The sequence below is a fragment of the Electrona antarctica genome, assembly GCF_951216825.1.
Source record: "Electrona antarctica genome assembly, chromosome: 6".
Lineage (NCBI taxonomy): Eukaryota > Metazoa > Chordata > Actinopteri > Myctophiformes > Myctophidae > Electrona > Electrona antarctica.
The window spans coordinates 21,154,599-21,174,692 of record NC_136811.1 but is presented as its reverse complement, the minus strand read 5'-3'; the positions used below and the strand labels follow the sequence as shown (position 1 = coordinate 21,174,692).

The window sequence follows — 20,094 nt, the reverse complement described above, 5'->3', positions numbered from 1 at the left end:
TAAATATCTAACTGAAAATAGCCGATGTACAAGTTCACATCGCTTGTAGATCTGCTATTTTCTGCAAAGGTTTTCTCCAGAATACAGTGCTGGGATGAAAAGCCATGGTGAACAGGGTTCTGTACTGGCCATGATGATGATTACCTTGAAGGTAACGGAGGCCTTGGTGCAGTAGAAACCTATGGACACAATGGGGTCTTTAGGTGTGTGGTGTTGGGGGCTGCTAGTGCTGCTCCCCTCCTCTCTCTGCAGGTACAGGCCATCCTCCCCATCTTCCTCCTCCTCGCCAACGATGGCCGGGACAAAGGACCAGGCCCAGGACACCCAGCCCTCGTCTGTCTCGTCAGTTTGCATGTAAAGGTCCGGGCTAGCCAGGCCTTGGTCTTCCATGTCAACGTCCATGCCTAGATGAGACAAAAGGCAAAACACAGTACTTATCAGTGTTCATTTAACCACATTCAACCTGGAGTCCCGATTTTGGGCATGCCATTATACGTGAAATCTTTCAAAATCTTTCATAAATTAGCAGATCTACAAGCTCACACACGTGATACATTGTGAAGGCTTGTAGGGCTTAACTGATAGTTCAAACCAATTTCTTTTTTGTTCTAAGCCAATCATTTATTTGATGACCAGCAGTGATTCCCTATGGAGACACAAAGGAGACTCTCTCGATAGGGAAATACTGCTGGTCATCAAATTATAGGAATGCGACAAAAACAAAACAATATCCATGAGAAAGTCTCCATGGGGTGAGAAATCGATAGAAAAAGTCATACCCCCTTGTACATACAAAATGTACAAAATGTATGTAAGATTTTACTTTTTATGGATTTAATACATGACCAAAAATGTAAAGATACAGATAAAGGTGCAGTACATCAAGAAATACTGTGACACGTACTACCAGTTCATGGTATGTAAGCAATATCACACAAGAGGGAGTGCTGTTACACTGTAGTGTACAGAGTATATCAGCAGGTACTGTACAGCTGTGATTCGGTCGTAGATAATCACTACAAACCTTGAGTGTGATATTGCTTGTATACAATCGTTCTGCAAGCGTAATTTATTAGTTAACAGTAATAAGCAACAACACATGATTTCTTTGTTTATTTAATCATTTATTTGGCTCCGTCAACACAAATAGTTCCACAACTGGACAGGGAGTGGAGTGGACTGTTGCCAAGCAACACAAACATATTTGTGCATACTAGTTTTTCTATTGTGACGTTTACTGCTGACAAAATACTTTGCTACTTTGCAATACTGCTACTTTGTATCATGTACAGTACATTTATCTGTATGTTTCCATGTACTGTATAATGTGTAATGAGCCTCTGCTGACAGTCACTTTGGTGCGATTCCAATTAGTTAACTGCTTGACAATGCATATTCCCTTAAGTTAACCCAAATGTTATTTGTGGAAAAACTTCCATCTTTGCAGTGCAAAGAATGTTACAATGTAGCAAAGATAGATAAGGACAATTAATGAATGTAACAGTTATTAGAACACCTGGAGCAGAGTGATACATAGTTAAAAGTCCAAGTGCTGTTATTCTTTATATCAGCACTTATGGAATGCCTCTTATAAAAACAACTTGGTCAAAAGTTTGGAATTAATGTTGTATAAAAATGCAGTAATGGTCAGATAAATGTCCAGTAAGAAAAAAAAAAATCTGAGCAATTTAAAAGTAATTTGTTTGAACTAAATCTTGAGAAATTCATGACAAAACAATGTTTGCTTATTGAGACAGGTCCAAAAATGGCCTGACGTGCAGAACACACCTTTATTATGCAGCTGTCAGTCTGTGCCCATCGAAGCACACTACATTAATTTGTCCTCCTTGCCTCCAGGCTGGGTGAAACAAGCAAGTTGTTTCAGCTGTCAACTCAACACACAAAAACACTGTCGGCCAAGGCAGTTTCACAGTAGCTGCTGCCAATACTCTGGCATGCAGGTGTGTGAGCGTGAGTATGTAGCGAGAGGGAGGAAAATGTGCACATTTGAGTACATTGTATACACACATGTAAAAGTGTAGCCGTGTCTATAAACTGTATGTGTACTGTAAACAAGTAAGCCCTATTTTATACTTTCGAGATGTAAAATAAATAGCGAAAATAGTCCAGCTACAAGCTCAGATATTTATGAAAATGTACGCCTATAATGATATGTCCAAATAGGGATGCCATGTTAAAGCGGTTAAAGGTATATCTGTGTGAAGCTGAGTACTGTATCTTAGCCGGTGTGTGTGTGTGTGTGTGCGTGTGCGTGTGCGTGTGTGCGTGTGCGTGTGTGTGTGTGTGTGAGAGAGAGGGGAAGTCCATTCCACTGGAGGCCAGAGGGCTCAGCCTGTCAGCCAGCTTGACAGAGGAGACAGCCTTGGCTGGGCGCATGGATCAGTGTAGTTAGGGCTGGCACAGCTGGACCCGCCGCCACAGGCCACGAGCCCAGGGACCATGGGACCATGGTCAGTGACCGCAGCCAGGGACAGAGAAGCTGGGCACACAGGAGAGAGAATAGATGCTGGGGGGCTGGATAAGATAGTTGTTTGCAAACCAGTGGAGTGAAATGAAGTTCAAGGAGTGGTTAAACCACACACAGAGACAGAGGACTGGCACATCATTATTTTGGGGAGAGTGAGGTAAACTTGAAGATAATGCTGGTTGGTGTCTTGGGGCTCCAGGACCTGGCGGTGGCAGAACAGTCACAGCCCAGGGGTTTGGGATGGGGGGCTATGGGGTTAGACTGAGACACCCAGGGTTTGGGATGGGGGGCTATGGGGGTAGACTGGGACACCCAGCTACTGGCAGAGCCTATTCCACTGAAAGGATGGATGGAGCCTGGAGGTGTGGTCTGGACAAGGCTGGCGACCTGGACCATAAAGTGGGCCTGAAGAGGCTAAGGGTGTGATCCACATCTGGCCTTGTATTGACCAACAGTGAGAACCTGAGGTAATGGGACCAACACTGGACCATAGCCAGCCAGGCAGGCAGCCAGGCAGCCAACCTGGCACACTGTTGATAGGGGAGTGTTTGGTGAAAGGAGAGGCTGAGAACAGTGGAGAGATGGTTAAACTCTTTGACTTTCTTGTTTCATTTCTCTTCTCTTTCGTCAACCTGCCCAGGGGGTGACGCGGTCTCCCAACCGCCCCTACCTCACCGCCCACCGTACCCTCCACCCTCTCAATCCCTCATCTCGACCTCTGAACTCATCCCATCGTGTCTGTTTCCATGTGCGCCGGGAGAGGGGAAGCTGATGTCAATACACAAGAATGTGTAATCCCATTCCTCGCGGCCCCACGTCCTCGCCGAAAAAACAATATCGTCCGTGAGGTCACAGCTGAGGAATCCCAGAGGCTTAGGCAGCGAAAATTATGACATATTTTAATTAAATCTTTCACTTTGTGAATTGGCAGTTGGAAATCCCATGTTATGTTATGTGTGTGTGTGTGTGTGTGTGTGTGTGTGTGTGTGTGTGTGTGTGTGTGTGTGTGTGTGTGTGTGTGTTTCGGTCTCCCATTCTATCAATCGCTCATTTTCCTTTTTGTCCCCCTTTTCTTTCCGATCTCGCTCAGTGGAAGCCTTTGAGGTGTCAGGTCAACGTGTTAAGTCATGGCCTGATGAGTTGGTGATTTGAACTTGCAGGGGCAAATCAAAACAAAAGCTTGTGATTAAAAATCAAGTGATCAAAACTGCCAGGCTTAGGGTAGCTTTGAAGTGTTAATCCAATGTAGTGAGTGCAAAATTCCCAGAGAATGATCTGGGCTGGCCTGTAAGACGCCACAATATCACTGTAAGGTTGAGATCTGTGGCCACACAGGTGTGAAACATGGCCACTGCTATGACTGGATCTTAAGTTAACAGTCACAGTGTGGCACCACAGAGCTGCGTAGAGGAATCCATAAGCCCCAGCTCAGCTTGAGCACACATGTAATGGTCTGTCATTCAGGATGATGAAGAGTTTCACCAAGACACATGAACTAGCCCCATTCTACTAGCTTTTTCTAGGGTCTTTGTACAGGTATATGAGAGAGGTATAGAGACAGAGAGACCTTCAAAATCACAGGTTTTACAGACACTCTCAGTGTTCCCCCCCTTTTCCCCCCACAATCAAATGAGTTACTAATAACACATTTGTTCTTTAAGATAAATATAATTACACTTGATTTTACAAAAACAAAAAAAATAGAACCTGAGATTAACTATGCGTGATATGGCAAAAGAAAAAGAGACAAAGAGAGATGGAGCAAAAAATGTAAACTTAAGACAAACAGAGAGGGACAAGAGAGAGGGAGACAAGGAGAGACAGAGGGAGATGGACAAAGAGTGAGAGAGAGGCAGAGACAGAGAGGGAGAGACAAGAGAGTCAGAGAGACACAAAGACAGACAAGACAGAGAGAGAATGAGGGAGAGAGACACTGAGAGAGAAATACAGAGGGAGATTGAAGGCAGTGCCCTCTAAGGCCAGTAGATGTCCCTCCATGTTTATAGAGGAGGAGGTGGTCTGGTTGACTGACCCCTGACCAAAACCTAATCTGCCAATGTAATAGTAGTGACTAAGTGGAGTGAGTGTGCATGTGCAGATTATATTTAAAACAAATCCAGAACATGATGTGCATATTTACATACTGTAGGTTATGCCAAATGTTCTACAACAGGCATACATACAAGAGCGTGCGCTCGCACGCACACGCACACACGCGCGCACACACACACACACACACACACACACACCTCTCTTCCTCTCTCTCACACACACACACACACACTAAAACAATGGAACACATACCAACATGTGCTACATATATCGTGGCAGCAGCATCTGAACTAAAGCTCTACTAGAGCAAGCAGTGAAGCACTGTACTGTTCCAACCAAAAGAAGGTGATTAAAAAGAGTGAGCTAGTGCTTAGGGAGCCACATGAGGTTTCTAATGGAGCGATAGCCTCTGGCCTCTGGGCGCTACATGTTGTGATGGTCCGTTCCATTCGATAGGCCTCAGAGGGCAGAGAGGGGAGCTCTCTTTCAAAGCAAACAGTCACACACAGTCACTCACGCACGCACACACAGTCACGCACGTGCACACACACACACACAGTCGCATGTGTGCACACACACACACACACACACACACACACACACACACACACACACACACACACACACACACACACACACACACACACACACACACACACACACACACACACACACACTGATGACACAGCATTTAATAGGGCAGAGTGGAGAATCATGTCATCAATATGATATCATAGTACTGGCTTTATAGTTCAGGCGGATGCCACATATACACTCCGGCCTGCCAGCGTGTTACGTGTTCGACTCCCGTTCATGACGACCTTTGCTGCATGTCTCTCCTGTCCCTCCCTCCCTCTTTCCTGTCCATCTTCACTTGATACTGTATCCACACTGGTGTCACAGTTGGCACCGCGCGACGAAAATTCAAAATATTTCAAATCAAACTATAAATTTGGTAATGCCTTCATACAGGTTGGTGCTTTTATTCACTTTGAGAAATCAACCCAGTTTTGAAACAAAATGATGCTGGTTTATTGAACATTTGCACTGTGGGGATGTACTAATGACACAAACAGCACGTAGTATATGTGGTGTAGAATCAGAATGTGCAATCACACACATAAGAATACAGTATGCATACACACAAAGGATAATAAACTTACACACACACACACACACACGTCACACACACACACACACACACACACACACACACACACACACACACACACACACACACACACACACACACACACACACACACACACACACACACACACACACACACACACACACTCTTCTGCAGCCACCACAGGCCTCTGCTCCTAATTCTTCTCATACTTGTTGAAACCGTACGACTTTCTCTGCCGTGACCAGCTGGTCCATACAGGCACGTTAGTCATCTGTTTCCGACCGCTGAAATTTTTACAGTGCTTCACAGACTTCAATGAATTTCAGACAGAGCGAGACTAGCCATCTAATCCTGACTGATAGATTGCTTAGTAGTGACACACGAGTATCTCATGCGGTGCACCTATTAGGGGGCTATTCATTAATGAACCGTTGGCTCCCAACTAAAAGAGAGGGATTCAAACAAATAATGCGCCGACAGTGATTCACAGGCACATAAACACATTACTACGCTTTTTCCAGTTCGTTAATTCAGAAAAAGCACCTTCAGACAGAAGGAAAAATTAATATTCCCTTTGAAATTGTCGAGGAAGAACCACATTCAATTAAGAGTCATGGCCTATTAATATGGCACAGAGTAGGTCCAGACTAAAGACATTAATCTGGTCTCTCTCTCTCTCTATGTCACACTCACTCACTCTCTCTCTCTCTCACAGAGACACACACACACACACTCTCAAACTGGCATACGGTACACACTTACTCACTTGCCTTTTAAAACACACAAACATTAAGTCGTCATTCTGTTCCAAATTCCAATAGTGTCAGTTGCTAAAGGCAGCTCACAGCCACACACACAGGACAAGAGCCAGCATGGAAACCCACCACAAGAAGCTTTGAAAAGTGACTTACACAGTAGTGTGATAAAGTACTATGTATGATGGTGGGATCATATTCCAAGTGACGGCAACTGTTTCCTACAAACCCCCCTAAAATAAACATGTATGTTGGCTAAGCCAGTCACAATACGCGCTAGCCTAGCACAGTGTTGTAGGTCTGATATTATCAATTATAATAGACAGCTGTGTAAGTTAAGGTTAAGGAATACAGTAGCAATACAGCTAAAGAACATTTGTACCCATAATGTGTCATGTAATTAGCATAAATCATACCTTTCACTTAGTTCTGCCTCTGTATGAAAAGGAACATGTAAGTATTTGTATGTATGTGTGAGTGCGTGCGTGCCCTAAACTACATGTGTTTATAATTTAATGATATACATTATGAGTAAAAATGTATATTTCAGGTGTAGTGCTCTCTGTGTGTGTGTGTGTGTGTGTGTGTGTGTGTGTGTGTGTGTGTGTGTGTGTGTGTGTGTGTGTGTGTGTGTGTGTGTGTGTGTGTGTCTGTGTGTGTCTGTGTGTCTGTGTGTCTGTGTGTGTGTGTGTGTGTGTGCATATACTGTATAATTATTAGGTGTGCCAATGCCAAACATCTTATTCTGCTGTTAATAAGCTGTGAATAAGCTGTTTGTTTGGCATTGGCAGAGAAGATTTGATAAACAGGCTTTCTAACAGTCTAAAGGTTATTGTCAAGAAGCATTGTTAGAACAGAGAAATAATCTACAAACTCAAATTTCCAAACGTTTAGCAAAAAGTACAGTACAGTATACTACGCACGCGCGCACACACACACACACACACACACACACACACACACACACACACACACACACACACACACACACACACACACACACACACACACACACACACACACACACACACACACACACACACACACACACACACACACACGTTTATATATTTTTTGCTGTCGGGCAAAAACCTCCTCTGAAAAGTAAAGTTTTGGACATGTGTGGTTTCCACCCAACAGAGATGATATACAGTATGTGAATGTGTGTGTGTGTGTGTGTGTGTGTGTGTGTGTGTGTGCACTGTTATATACTGTATATAGGCTACTGTATATACTGTCTCTCTCTCTCTGTGTGTATATACATACTGTATATACTGTAAATATATACTGTATATACACATCTCTTTTAAACGTGAAATAAATACATTGAAAGCCACATAGTACAGTACGTCTGTGAACAAGCCCCAAATCCCACACAACCCTATCTCCCTGTCCTCTGTTCTCTCTCTCTCTCTCTCTCTCTCTGCATTACTTCCAGCATAACAAGATCTGGGGGCGCTCAGGTTCCAAGAGCCGGTCCCCTCTTGTATATTTTTGTGATGGGATACTAATTCATTCTCAGAGGCTCTGCATAGCAGTAGCATGACACCGACTCTTACATCTGGCATTGGACACAGAACTGGAAGCTGTGCCAACTCGCAGTAAAGTTCCAGGCCGACAGGCAGGCAGGCAGGCAGGCAGTGAGTGAGTTAGATAGAGAGTCTGCATCGCATTGGGCTGCCAGTGCTCCCCTCTGCCACCACTTCCCCCCTCCTCCATGACTTGCTCCTGGTGCTGATTTAACGCAGTGGGACCTGGGCCTTAATCCTCTCCTCGGACTGGAACAGAGAGGAGACACTGGGGAGTAGTGAGATGGGCATGGAAGGAATACCAAAGAACTATTATAGGAGTACAGGAGTCTGTGGGCTCAACGGGAGAGATCCTGCTGTAGGCGGTGAATGACTGGTGGAGATCGGTCTGGAGTCTGTAGGAGATTATAATGCCAGAGCTTCTAAATGTATAGAAGTATGAGAGAGAGAGAGAGAGAGAGAGAGAGAGCATGCGTGCGTGCATGTGTGTGTGCGTACATGCGTGTGTACATGCGTGCTTGCGTGCGTTTGTGTGGCATGTGCGTATGTGGCTTCACTTCTTAATATCTATATTATGAATAAAACAGTATTTGCATACCTGTGCATATGCCTACTGTGAATGTGTGTATGTGCATCTGCACACACATACTTATGCTTTGTGTATATGCATGCACACAATGTGCATGACCGCAAGTGCCTTCCATCATGCATGCCTGTGTTTTCTTGTCGTTTTGGGAGGAGGGGGCATGATTCTCTGTGGGGTTCCAATCAAAGGGACTCAGACGGGCTGTCTTTGATTCCTCTGGTGGTTCTTTGTTTCTTCCCATCATCCTCTGCTCTCTCCTCTCCTCCATCCAGCCCCCCAGATGGAGGGGATCAGGCCTGACGACAACCGTCTGTGTCGAGTTACGCGCTCCAGCTTTTGTTTGTGGAAAAACCAGGAGGAGTGCTACACCATGGTCAAAGTGATGTTCAATGTCCCATTTAGGAACAACAACAGCATGTGGACAGGCTGAGCCGCCGCGAGGAAGGCAGCATGGAGAGAGCAATGAGACGAGGGCTCCGAGAAGAGAGTCAGAGCTTTCAGCATGTTCCGACGGCTCATTAACTACTTAAAGACTTTTCAACCATGTTTGTAAAGTTTGTCAGAGAAACATAACTGCGGGCGTAACCATGCTGGCACACAAGTGATGTGTGCACAATAGGACGAATGCTAACTTGAGAAATCGGAGCACACTGTTCAAATCGTATAATAAACAGTGTTTGGAATAGAAACAATCCGATATCCCCCTTTCGCAAATGTGTTTTAGACAACAATGCGTTCAGATCCACAGAATTGTGGCTCTGTGCACAAAGTACCCAGAAAATATTCAGTGAAGCAATGAATAACTAATGAATAGATGTCAAAAGAAAAGAAATTCCATGTCACTCCATCTGATCACTGCAGGAACGGTTGATATCAACGAGAGCCCAACACTGCCAGGCCACAAAATGGTTGTCCTTACTTTCCCTGCACGCTCGGGTAAAGTAGGGATAAACTTCCTGCCCACCACCACAGAGATTAGGGTTTTGAATCCTCTGCAATGCTTCCGGTTTGGCCAGATGCCCGGATGAATACAATTGGCTGCGTTAGAGGGTTGGAAGCTGGGCAGGGCAATATCTATCGCTGCACTAGCGACACCTATAGGTTGGTCAGGGGACCTGTTCAGTAGGGAGAAGAACTGGGTCAGATAACGTGTTGCGCTACGCCCTTATTATTAAACTCCTCAATGATAGGTGAAAAGATGCAGCTGGCGACTTTTATCACAGGAGAAACATGATCGTCTACACCCTCCCAGTCCCACTTGACCAACTCTAGTGGTCAGCAGTGACAAACTACACAGTAGTTTGAGGGAAATTGGGAATCAGCATAATGACGAAATTAGGAGAAAAAAATAAAAAAGGTTAAAAGATTGGAAATGGTTGACCTTACTTTCCCTACTAGCATCTACTCACCTGGTAAGGCGGCTATAGCTTCTCGTGTGTGCCCAGTGCCTTCCTCCCCCTCGCCTTCCTTGTGTCCTCCGATCTCTCCGTAGTAAAGCGCGATGACCAGTTCCAAGATACGGATGAACATGGGCAGCTGCTGGTCAGTGATGGACAACTTCAGACTCTCCACCATGGTCTGGATCTAAGGAGACACACACAAAGGGTGAACTGAATGACTGGTGTCAACCACAGCATCCATGGTCTGATTTCAACTACAGGCCTGTGTTGCCCTTCAAACTTGCCCATCATCGTTGTCCTTCATCAGTCAGTTTCCTGTCTCTGCACTGTCCCATCTAAAAAAAAATCTAAAATGTGTTTTTGAAAAAATAGAAAACTATGGAATGATAAACCTCTACGTTGTGATATATAGCCCTGACACTAAAATGGACTCCAGGGCTGCTTCTGATATGACCTCACATGACATACTGTATTTAGGGCCGTCTTTGATACTGAGCATGTAAATATCTGCTTCTCTCCCAGTAGGGTTTCCCTTTTGGCTGATTGATGAATGCTTCTGTCTCCAGTTCAGATCCTATTACATGAAGGCACCAAACCATGTTCTTGAATTGAATGGGTGTAATTTAACTCTAGTGTGCAAATGTAACCAAACAGACCTTTAAGGGTCCGTTTGGGTTACATTTGCAAACTCTCAGAATTAAATGAACACTGACAATTTTACTGTGCAACAATAGCAAGAGATGGTATTACCGGTATTATTACTTTGCATTACTTCTATAGTACATATACCGATTGTATTATATGGCTGGATCTGTAGTTCCCACTGAATACAAAACACGCTGGGAATACCGTGGTTGTAGTGTATAAGCACAGAGATCCAATCACAGATCTATGTACTTTATTTTGCAGTCGTCGCTCTATAATTCAATGAACAAGCATTTTGAAAATGAGTGGTGCTAACTGCTCCAATTTGTGGCTTTGTGTGTATGTATGTCTATTCCTGCTATATATAAATGGAATGGAATTCATTCTACATATTCAGAAAACCTAAAGTCTAATACTGTAGGCGGCAATCAGTTGACAAGAGAGAGACATCCTGGATTCCGTACTGACTGTACACTAATACAGTATAGACAGACTTATAAACCGCAGGCCAAAAAACCTCAACTAGACACCATAATATCTATGTTTAAGCTCCCTACTGTGACGACACTCTAGAACTGTGGCTGCTCAGAAACTAACAAGCTCCCTTTTGGACGGCATACTGTGTTGGCCCTCGAGTTCAACTAAGTCATATAACCTTGTGGTTTTTGTAAATGAAAAAGATGCCCTAAAATGAATTTGTTTGTATATTCTGTGTTAATTTAGTAAAGATGGGAAGACAAGAACAAGCCTATCTCAAAGCTAAGAACAGATTCAAGACTGTGTAAAGTCATGGAGAGACATGCTGGAGTGGCTCCACTGACAATGAATAATGAAATCACTGGACACTGACAGTAAGATGGGTTTCCAGGGGTAGCAGTATATTAGCACCCTAACCCTTTGAAATAAAACTCTTTGGAGACTGATACTAAAAAAACACACACATTCAGCAAGGCTACAAAATACGGATTCCCATATATTGTTGATGGAAAAGCCTTGCAATGTTCCAAGACATTACAGATTAGAACTGAATTCTCTAGGCTTTGTGTTCTGAATGCTAGCTTCAGGGGAGACATGTCCATGTTCCCAAAACACTGACAAACACTGACCTATTGTGCTTTGGAAGTTTGGATTTGCTGAACTACATTGGGATATGTTACCAGATTTCAAAACAGCCAAAATAAATTACTCGAGATAGTGTTGGAAAGCCAGTTCTATATCTTTAGAGATCTCTTGAGTCAAAACCCAGTCCTGAAGGACGTTTGCAATGACTCATAACATTATCGGCAGCGTTATCTTAAGTTTCAGACCAGGAGGTAGATCTTCCCAGAACACAGCCCCTTTCTACTAGTATTAGTAGAAGTGATACTGTTTTGGAACAATGAAGTGAAGTTAGTCATCATACAGTCGTTGATTTAAGACCGTTTAAGCTGCCATTGGAGGTCACATCTTGCACAAAGAGATTTGTTTTGTAGAGCTGACAGTTTTATACTGTTCCACACCAACATGTGTGACACATTACAAACAGGAAAGATGAAATCCAATTATTAATATTGCCTCGTTTATGTCATATTCAAGCCTTGTACACTCTGAAATCATCACACAGTTAAACTCAGTGTTAAATTAATGCCACACAGTGTACAAATGGAACCAAATGGACCCTTGATGGTCCATTTGGTTCCACTCTTTAGAGGTGAATTACCACTAAGGATTTTACTGTGCAACGCCTGGGCCTGCAACACAGAACTCTCTCTGGCTCCAGCTGTGGGAATTTCTGAGTTGCTGTGGGTATTATTTCTGCTGTTGTTGCTGTTTTTGTTTTTAGGACTGCTCACTTTGATGACAGCTGGTATTTTAAAGTTGATATTGTCGTAGGTGAAATGGAGGCGGGTTCTGAAGGAGCACTTGTACAACAGGGGGTCCTGGTAGAACTCGATCTTCCCACTGGCGTTGCGCTTGTCCAGGCACACCGTGCAGTCGGCAAAGTTAATCACTTTCCTCAAGACCAGTTCTGGAGCTGGAAAGAGGGAGAATGAATGTGAAATCAGCTTGCATGCCCCTCACGCTCTCATGCTTGGCACACATGCACACAGCACATCCTGCTCGGCACGAATGTACACACTAGTGCATTTGCATGCATAAACATGCTGGCATAGGCACGCACACAAATACAAACATACAACCCCAAGTTTAAGTGTAAACTGCACTGCACGCACGCACGCACGCACGCACGCACGCACGCACGCACGCACGCACGCACGCACGCACGCACGCACGCACGCACACACACACACACACTTGACTGAGAAGGGAGCAGGCACTAGCAAATAAATCACCATTATCTCTGGGTCCCCTTCAAAAGTAGGAAGCAAGGAAACATGATACTCTGCAGACTTGTGGCATTCACAAGTTGTTTAACGAAGTGTGTGTGTGTGTGTGTGTGTGTGTGTGTGTGTGTGTGTGTGTGTGTGTGTGTGTGTGTGTGTGTGTGTGTGTGTGTGTGTGTGTGCGTGTGTGTGTGTGTGTGCGTTTTGAGGGGAGGTGTTGACGACAATGATTACTGATTTCACTGCTTACACATGCCCTCTGTAATTATTTGTAAAAGTGGTCCAACCCTTTTTAAATTATTACAATTTAGGTATTAAAAAATAAAAAAAATAATCATTTTGACCACTATTCACGAGTTACCCGAGTTGTGTTTTAATTGTTTAATTCGCCGTTTTTGATAACCTTTAAGAGATAAAGGTTTCCCTCAGACACCCTCGGATACGTCACACGTTTGGATCACATGACTGGAGGAAAACCCCCAAAACAACTTCTCAGGGCTTCTGGGAAGTCAAGGCACAGTGCATTGGCTATGGGGTGTCATGGCAGCTTCCATGTCAGGCTGTTCCCCCTTGTTGTTGTTGCTCGCGGTGATGGAATATTTTTCGACACTATGACAAACAATGGCACTATTTTAAGGCAGATTTTCGTGAAATAGAGTTACAATCAAGACCGGGTGATTCTTCAAAGGTTAGTGAAAAACTCCCGCAGTGAAGTAAAGCTATTTTGACGATTGTAAACTAAAGCGCTGTGTTAAGGAAAGAATGATTTTAAATCTGAATTTGTGCATTTAAACAACTGGCTAATAAAATGAGAGTGAACCAATATATCTAGTTGACCTGTGTGTAAACCAGTTTCCTGTACCAGTGCTGCAAAGTGTGGCTCACCAGTGATGTCCATGAAGGCGCGCTCCCAGAGGTCGTCTACAGTGTAGCACTCTGCTGACGTGATGTTCACTGACAGCACGATGTCATCCTCCACATACTTGAGGATCAGGTTGTTTACTACGATGTTCACGTTGTTCACCACACGCCTGATCAGGCTCTGCACGTAGCCTGGACACGACACACACACAAGAATACATGGACATTAAAATACACAGCATGTGTGCATTAAGGGCCTTGCAAACGGGGAGCGATAAAACGCGCCTGGAATACATACAACGTATGGAATATCATATCAGCCATTCTAGGGCTACATGCCTGCGTCCCCATTTCACTTTCTGTTGTAGGGAGTTACAGTCGTGAAGAAGATGACAGACAGATGTGACTGGCACTACACTGATGAAATGAATGAAATAAAAAATATGTATAATTACACACTGTTATATACAATACAGCCATTGTGTTACTTTTTCAAAATGTCAGACACTAGAGAGTTGACGGTTGACATAATACAAATTTAATTTGTGCATGCTCATTTGTTGGATTTGTACAAAACATGCACACAAATATTGTGTCCAAACTGGAGTGAAATGTAGTTAGACGTCAGTAGTTCTAATGAGGCAAAACTGCAGATTGAGGATAGATGGATGTAGAAGGTTTCGGCTAACTCAGACACATGGCGTAGGAGTTATGACTTTACTTTTTCTTTTTTTAATTATAGTGCCCCCATCAGGCCAACGACTATACATGCACGCACAGGCACACATATATATTGCACATGCATCCATAAAGAAACATACTGTACGAGTGTACGTGAACATACACAGAGGAGAGGAAAGGAGGACATAATTTAACCACACGTTAATTTAGTGTTGATACACAGTAAAAGAGCGGAATCCAGAGCTACATTCCCCGAGAGCCTGGGCTCAGTAAGGCTGACCTCTGCCATCCTCGCGGGCTCGTAAATAAGAGGGCCTGACATGTTATTTTTCGCCACAGTCGACCCCTCGGACATGAGCAGTGAAAAGAGCTAAATATCCATAGGAAAACATTTTTGCTCCTCACCCTTGCCTGAGCAGCGCAACAAATCTTGGGTGAATTTATGGACCTCTGATGCGCTCTCCTCTCAGATGTGGAGCACTGTGGAAGCCCAAACAATGCACGAGCCACCCCAAACACACGACCACTCCAGAGTCTACATGTTCACTTAAATATACGAGGCACTGCAGCACGTGCACCCAGAAAAATCCCCAGTGTCCATTTAACTCAGAGAGTGTACGAATGCAACCAGATGGATAGGTCCATTCGGTTTCATTCATACACTGTCTGAGTTAAATGAACACTAAGGACTTTACTGTGCACAGACAACTTACAAACACACACTCATATGCAGGCCGCTTCTCAAATATTTACATGGGATGGGAGAGGGAGAGTTATGGACGGCATAATGAAGTTGATATTTTGGGTCTAGCAATGCTGGGATTCCTGGCAAGACACTGACTAGGAGAAACAAATGGGAAGCTTATTGTTGAAAAGATCTAATTTACTTTATTGTCACTCAAACCAACAAGTTGATATTACCATTTATTTCACCTCAGAATAAATAAGAAATCATTTCATTGGAATTTTCAAAGTGAAAACAGAGGAAACTTGACTGCAAGTGTAAGAGTTGATGACAAGGACGTAATAGAGAAATCTCCTTTGTTATGATGGAGAAATGTAGATTTTGTGGTGACTGACAAAAAGAAACAGTAATAGACAAGTTGTTTTTGTGGTGATGATGAAAGATGGGCGGGTGTGGTGATGGAAGCTGAGGAGGATAAGGGTGAGAGACACAAACAGAGAGGGGGAGATAGAGAGAGAGAGAGACACAAACAGAGAGGGGGAGATAGAGAGAGAGAGAGAGAGAGAGAGAGAGAGAGAGAGAGAGAGAGAGAGAGAGAGAGAGAGAGAGAGAGAGAGCAGGAGAGAATGAGCAGTGCCATAGATTGGGTTTCAGCAGAGCTGGGGGAGCTATCCTACAGTGTTACCAGTCGTTCCTAATGGCCACAGTGACGCCCAGAAACAGAAGCTTCACAGAAAAAACATACATGGTAAGGTCATTACTCAACAAAGTAAGAAAGAACTTAAAATATTACAGACAGGGGAGTTTTGACCATAAAATATGAAAATACACAGCAATAAATCCTCCTAACCACAGGACCAATGGCATTATTCATTCCTCCCATGTACTGTTAAACACAGTCACTCTGAGTTAAAACATATAAACCTTTAATGCTTTTCCCTTATTTTCCAAACCAAATGTTTGTCTTCCTGTATCTACATGCCTGGGCCGGGGCATGACAGAACCGATAATTAAGCAGAACTAAATGGTGCCGTTGATGAAAATATTTATATGAATTGGTTAGCTGTTCTGCCACTTGTACACAGGCCCAGCTACATATTAACATAATCCAATTGACAAAATTGTCCTTCGTTTGCTGCCCGACTAAATAAAGCGGCAGGAAGAGGATGATATAATATAAACTCAACTCATAAACGCAATATGTGTTCATGACATGTGTGCGTGCCTTGTATACGTGCCTGCTTGGGTGCACGCCTGCCTGAGTGTGTGTGTGCCTGCCTCTCTGCTTGCGTGCTTGAATGTAGATAGGACTGTGTGCGTGCATGCGTGCGTGCCTGCGTGCGTGCCTGCGTGCGTGCCTGCGTGCGTGCGTGCGTGCGTGCGTGTGCATGTGCGTGAGTGTGTGCACAGTGCATACATGGTTCTGGGGTCAGTCAGAAAGCACCTGCAGGCCGGGTAGTAAAACAGGCGCTCTGCCCCCTGCTATTCCCCTCTCTGGATCTAATTTACCCATGTCGGGGCCCTCTCACTTTCTTGCATGTACGTGCGCTCGCTCTCTCCCAAACTCGTACTGCAGCCCGCCTTGCGGCCGGTCCCGAGCCCCCAGCCGTCTCTCGGTGAGCCATCGCGCCACTCTGAACTTCTGTAAACAATTGACACAGCCAGCACCTGTGCTGCGGCCCACAGGGAAGGAGCCCACTTAAAACTGTTCAACCATAAAATGACTGGAAAAACCAACTCCTTTATGTGATCTCAGCACAGCCCAAGTACTCTCTTCTGTGCAATACAGGAAAGAAACACTATACTGTCCATGTTCACCCTCTTTCCTGTATATGGAAAGTATTAGCAGCTATTAGCTGTGCCAGTTATTAGCCAGCGAGAAAAAGATTGACAAGTCCATCAGACAATAAATATACTGTATGTTGGTTCTGCTGTGTTATTCTAAAATGTCATTATTACAGCCAGCGATGTAGCCTAGACCTTATTAAAATAGAATGCATAGCTACTGTAGGACAACAGTACCTTTCAAGCACGGGAGTATAATTCCCAGAATTCTATAAATCCCCATTTACATCTCCTAAGGATCTTTTATTTGTCTTCCAGGAGCAGAATGATACAATGTCCAGGTTTTCCAGATGGCCAAACATGAGCTATTCGTCACATTAAAACACGGCTGGCCAGAGCTGAACTGTTGATATAGCCTTGTGCTCCAGGTCCACTTTTTTCTGCTTCTCCTGACTTCAAGTTAATTGCAGATTAGAGGTTTACAATGAGGTCCCCTCTTCTACTGCTCAGCCTCAGAGAGTTACACATTGCTGGATAAATCCGTTAGGGTCATAGAGAACGAGAGAGGAGACCGTTGCTTCTAATAGCAAGAGCACTTCTTTGTATTCTATAGAATTGTACAGTATCTGGTTACATTACAACCTGCTGGTTGGTAGACACCACACAAATACAGAATCATATACTTCAACTTAACCTATTAATTACTGCCAATCAATTTTTAGCAGACATCAGCAATAATACATCAGTTATCAGGAATCATTATAGACAACTAGAAAAAGTGCCCCTCGGGGCACAGGTCTCCACCAGGTTGTGGCCTCCTGGTGGCGCTATAATAGGCCAATGTGAAAAGGGTGCCATTTGTTCTTACACCATTGATGGCAATTGGATGATTTGAGGCATTTTGTTCCAAAAATGTGTTTTGCAAAATTCAACCTGTTGGTGGCGCTATAACAGGCCAATGTGAAAAGGGTGGGATATATTCCTCAGCCTAGGAGGAAAGTCTGTGAAAGATTTCACGTAAATTGCACGCTGCGTTCGTGATTTGAGGCTTTTTGTTTCAAAAGGGCCAATCCTGCAAACTTTGAAAGCCAATGTTAGCCAATCAGGATGGAATATGATTTTTGGGCAGAATCTGGAGGAGTAATATCAAAAAATGTGTTTTTCAAAAGTCGGCCTCCTGGTGGCGCTATAACAGGCCGTTCTGGAAATGTTGGGGTTAGAGGTTCATCGTTGGCATGCAGGGAGTGTGTGTGTGCAAAATTTGGCATCGACCGGGTTAACAGTGCCGGAGATTAGCTGTTCACAGACGGACGGACGGACACACGGACGGACAGACGGAGTGCAAAACATACTCTCTCCCCATGCCTTCGGCCTGGTGGAGACAATAATGTCACCAATGTGGTTCCCCTCAAACAACTGGTTGCCAATGTGGACCCCACACTGAGGATTTTACTGTGTAGAATGGGGACCCATTGTGGGACCACGCAGCCTTTTGCATATGTTGAAATAAAAAAGGTTGAGAACCGACTGCCTCAAACAGTCTCAAAGAGTGCAACCCTGTATGTGAAACCTGACTGGTACAGCAGGGTATGCAGTGCACAGTGGAGAGAGCACCAATCCTTACCAGAATGGGATATTCCCCATCCACATAGCAGCATTTTCCAGTAATACCAGAAGAGCTGCAGTATTTATTTTCTGAGTGCAGGCAGCAGTACCAGGACAGCAGTAGCACTGGACAGAGGATTTATCACCGGAGCCTGTTTGCTTTTCAACCCATGAAAACATCATTCTCTCCCGATCACACGAATACCAACATATGCGCATACAGTAGTCATGCACAGTGCACATACAAAATAAAACCAAGCACATAGTTTAGCACACGCAAGACATTCAGTCAGAATCATCTCTGCCTTATTAGCTCTGCCAGTGCAGGCAGCTGAAGGCCGGAGATTATGTTTTCACCCCTGTCCGTCTGTTTGTTTGACTGGTGATCTGTGAACAGCTAATCTCAGGTACCACTGAACCGATCGGCGTAAAACGCACACTCCCAATGGGCCAAGGAAGAACCTCCACCCCAAACCTCATGGTGGCTCTATAACAAGATGCTTCATGTTTTGGCCTAAAACCATACTTTTGGTTCCTTGGATGATCATGATACATCTCCTCTTGTAAGCTACGCCCATGTCACCAGTTTATCGTTTTTCATTTTCTCCAAACGTCATACACATCTGTACACATAAACTCTGGAGTCATGTGATCAAGATGTCAGATTTTCCATTTTCCATTTCGGCTAAGATTGACTTCCAATGCTTGGGAACTGGTAAACGGCACTGGTAAAAATCAATAAATTACTTGACTATGTTACAAAGACCTGTCAAAAAAGGTGGGTTTTTTAAAAGGTCCACAGAGGCCACAGATTTCAGGTGGTAGGGGAGGTCGTTCCATAGCCTGGGGGCGAAACTAGCAAAGGCTTGATGATGATCACCTTTAGTTTTTAGTTTTATGGAAGGAACAACCAGCAGGGCTTGGGATGAGGATCTCAGAGACCTTCTGAGAACATATGCATGGGTGGAGCAGGGCACAAAGATATGGGGTTGCCTGGCCATGGAGGGTTCTGTGTGTGATGACGAGAATTTTATTTTAAAATTAATTCTATAATTTAATGGGAGCCAATGCAAGGAAAACAAGATGGGTGTGATGTGACAGGATCTCCTGGACCTGGTCAGCAATCTGGCAGCAGCATTCTGGACCAGTAATGATGATTTAGACTTTAGAGAGACAGGTGAAAACTGAAAAGGGAATTACAGTAATCCAGACGTGAAGACACAAATGAATGGATGATCACATCTAACTCTGGGTGTGAAACAACTGACTGAAGTTTAGCGATATTGAGATGGTGATAAAAACAGGCACTGGACACAGAGTTAACATGCTTATCCAGAAGCATAGCCTGATCTAAAATTCCACGGTTTCTCGGATTGTAGCTAATATTTGTCTTTAGTGACCCAAGGTGGACAGCAACATCTGCAGCGACCTTGTCTGGGGCAAAACTTGCAATTGTTTCTGCATTTAATTGCAAAGAATTGCTGGCGATCCAGTTCTTGATGGCCGATAAGACATTCATGGAGTTTGAAGAGTGCACCTTTCTAGTTGTACATGCTGTGCTTCTGT

The 20,094-nt window shown here is 44.1% G+C and overlaps 1 protein-coding gene across 1 annotated transcript in view; it reads right to left on the bottom strand.

The window, feature by feature from the left end:
- Nucleotides 1–20,094, bottom strand: part of vps13b (vacuolar protein sorting 13 homolog B) — a 405,382-nt gene that overhangs the window by 352,162 nt on the left and 33,126 nt on the right. The window contains exons 5-8 of the mRNA XM_079503680.1: nucleotides 13,797–13,964; nucleotides 12,420–12,601; nucleotides 9,952–10,126; nucleotides 145–404 (exon numbers count right to left, since the gene is read on the bottom strand). Of these exons, the coding sequence (XP_079359806.1) occupies nucleotides 145–404; nucleotides 9,952–10,126; nucleotides 12,420–12,601; nucleotides 13,797–13,964 (785 nt within the window). The remainder of the gene's footprint in view (nucleotides 1–144; nucleotides 405–9,951; nucleotides 10,127–12,419; nucleotides 12,602–13,796; nucleotides 13,965–20,094) is intronic.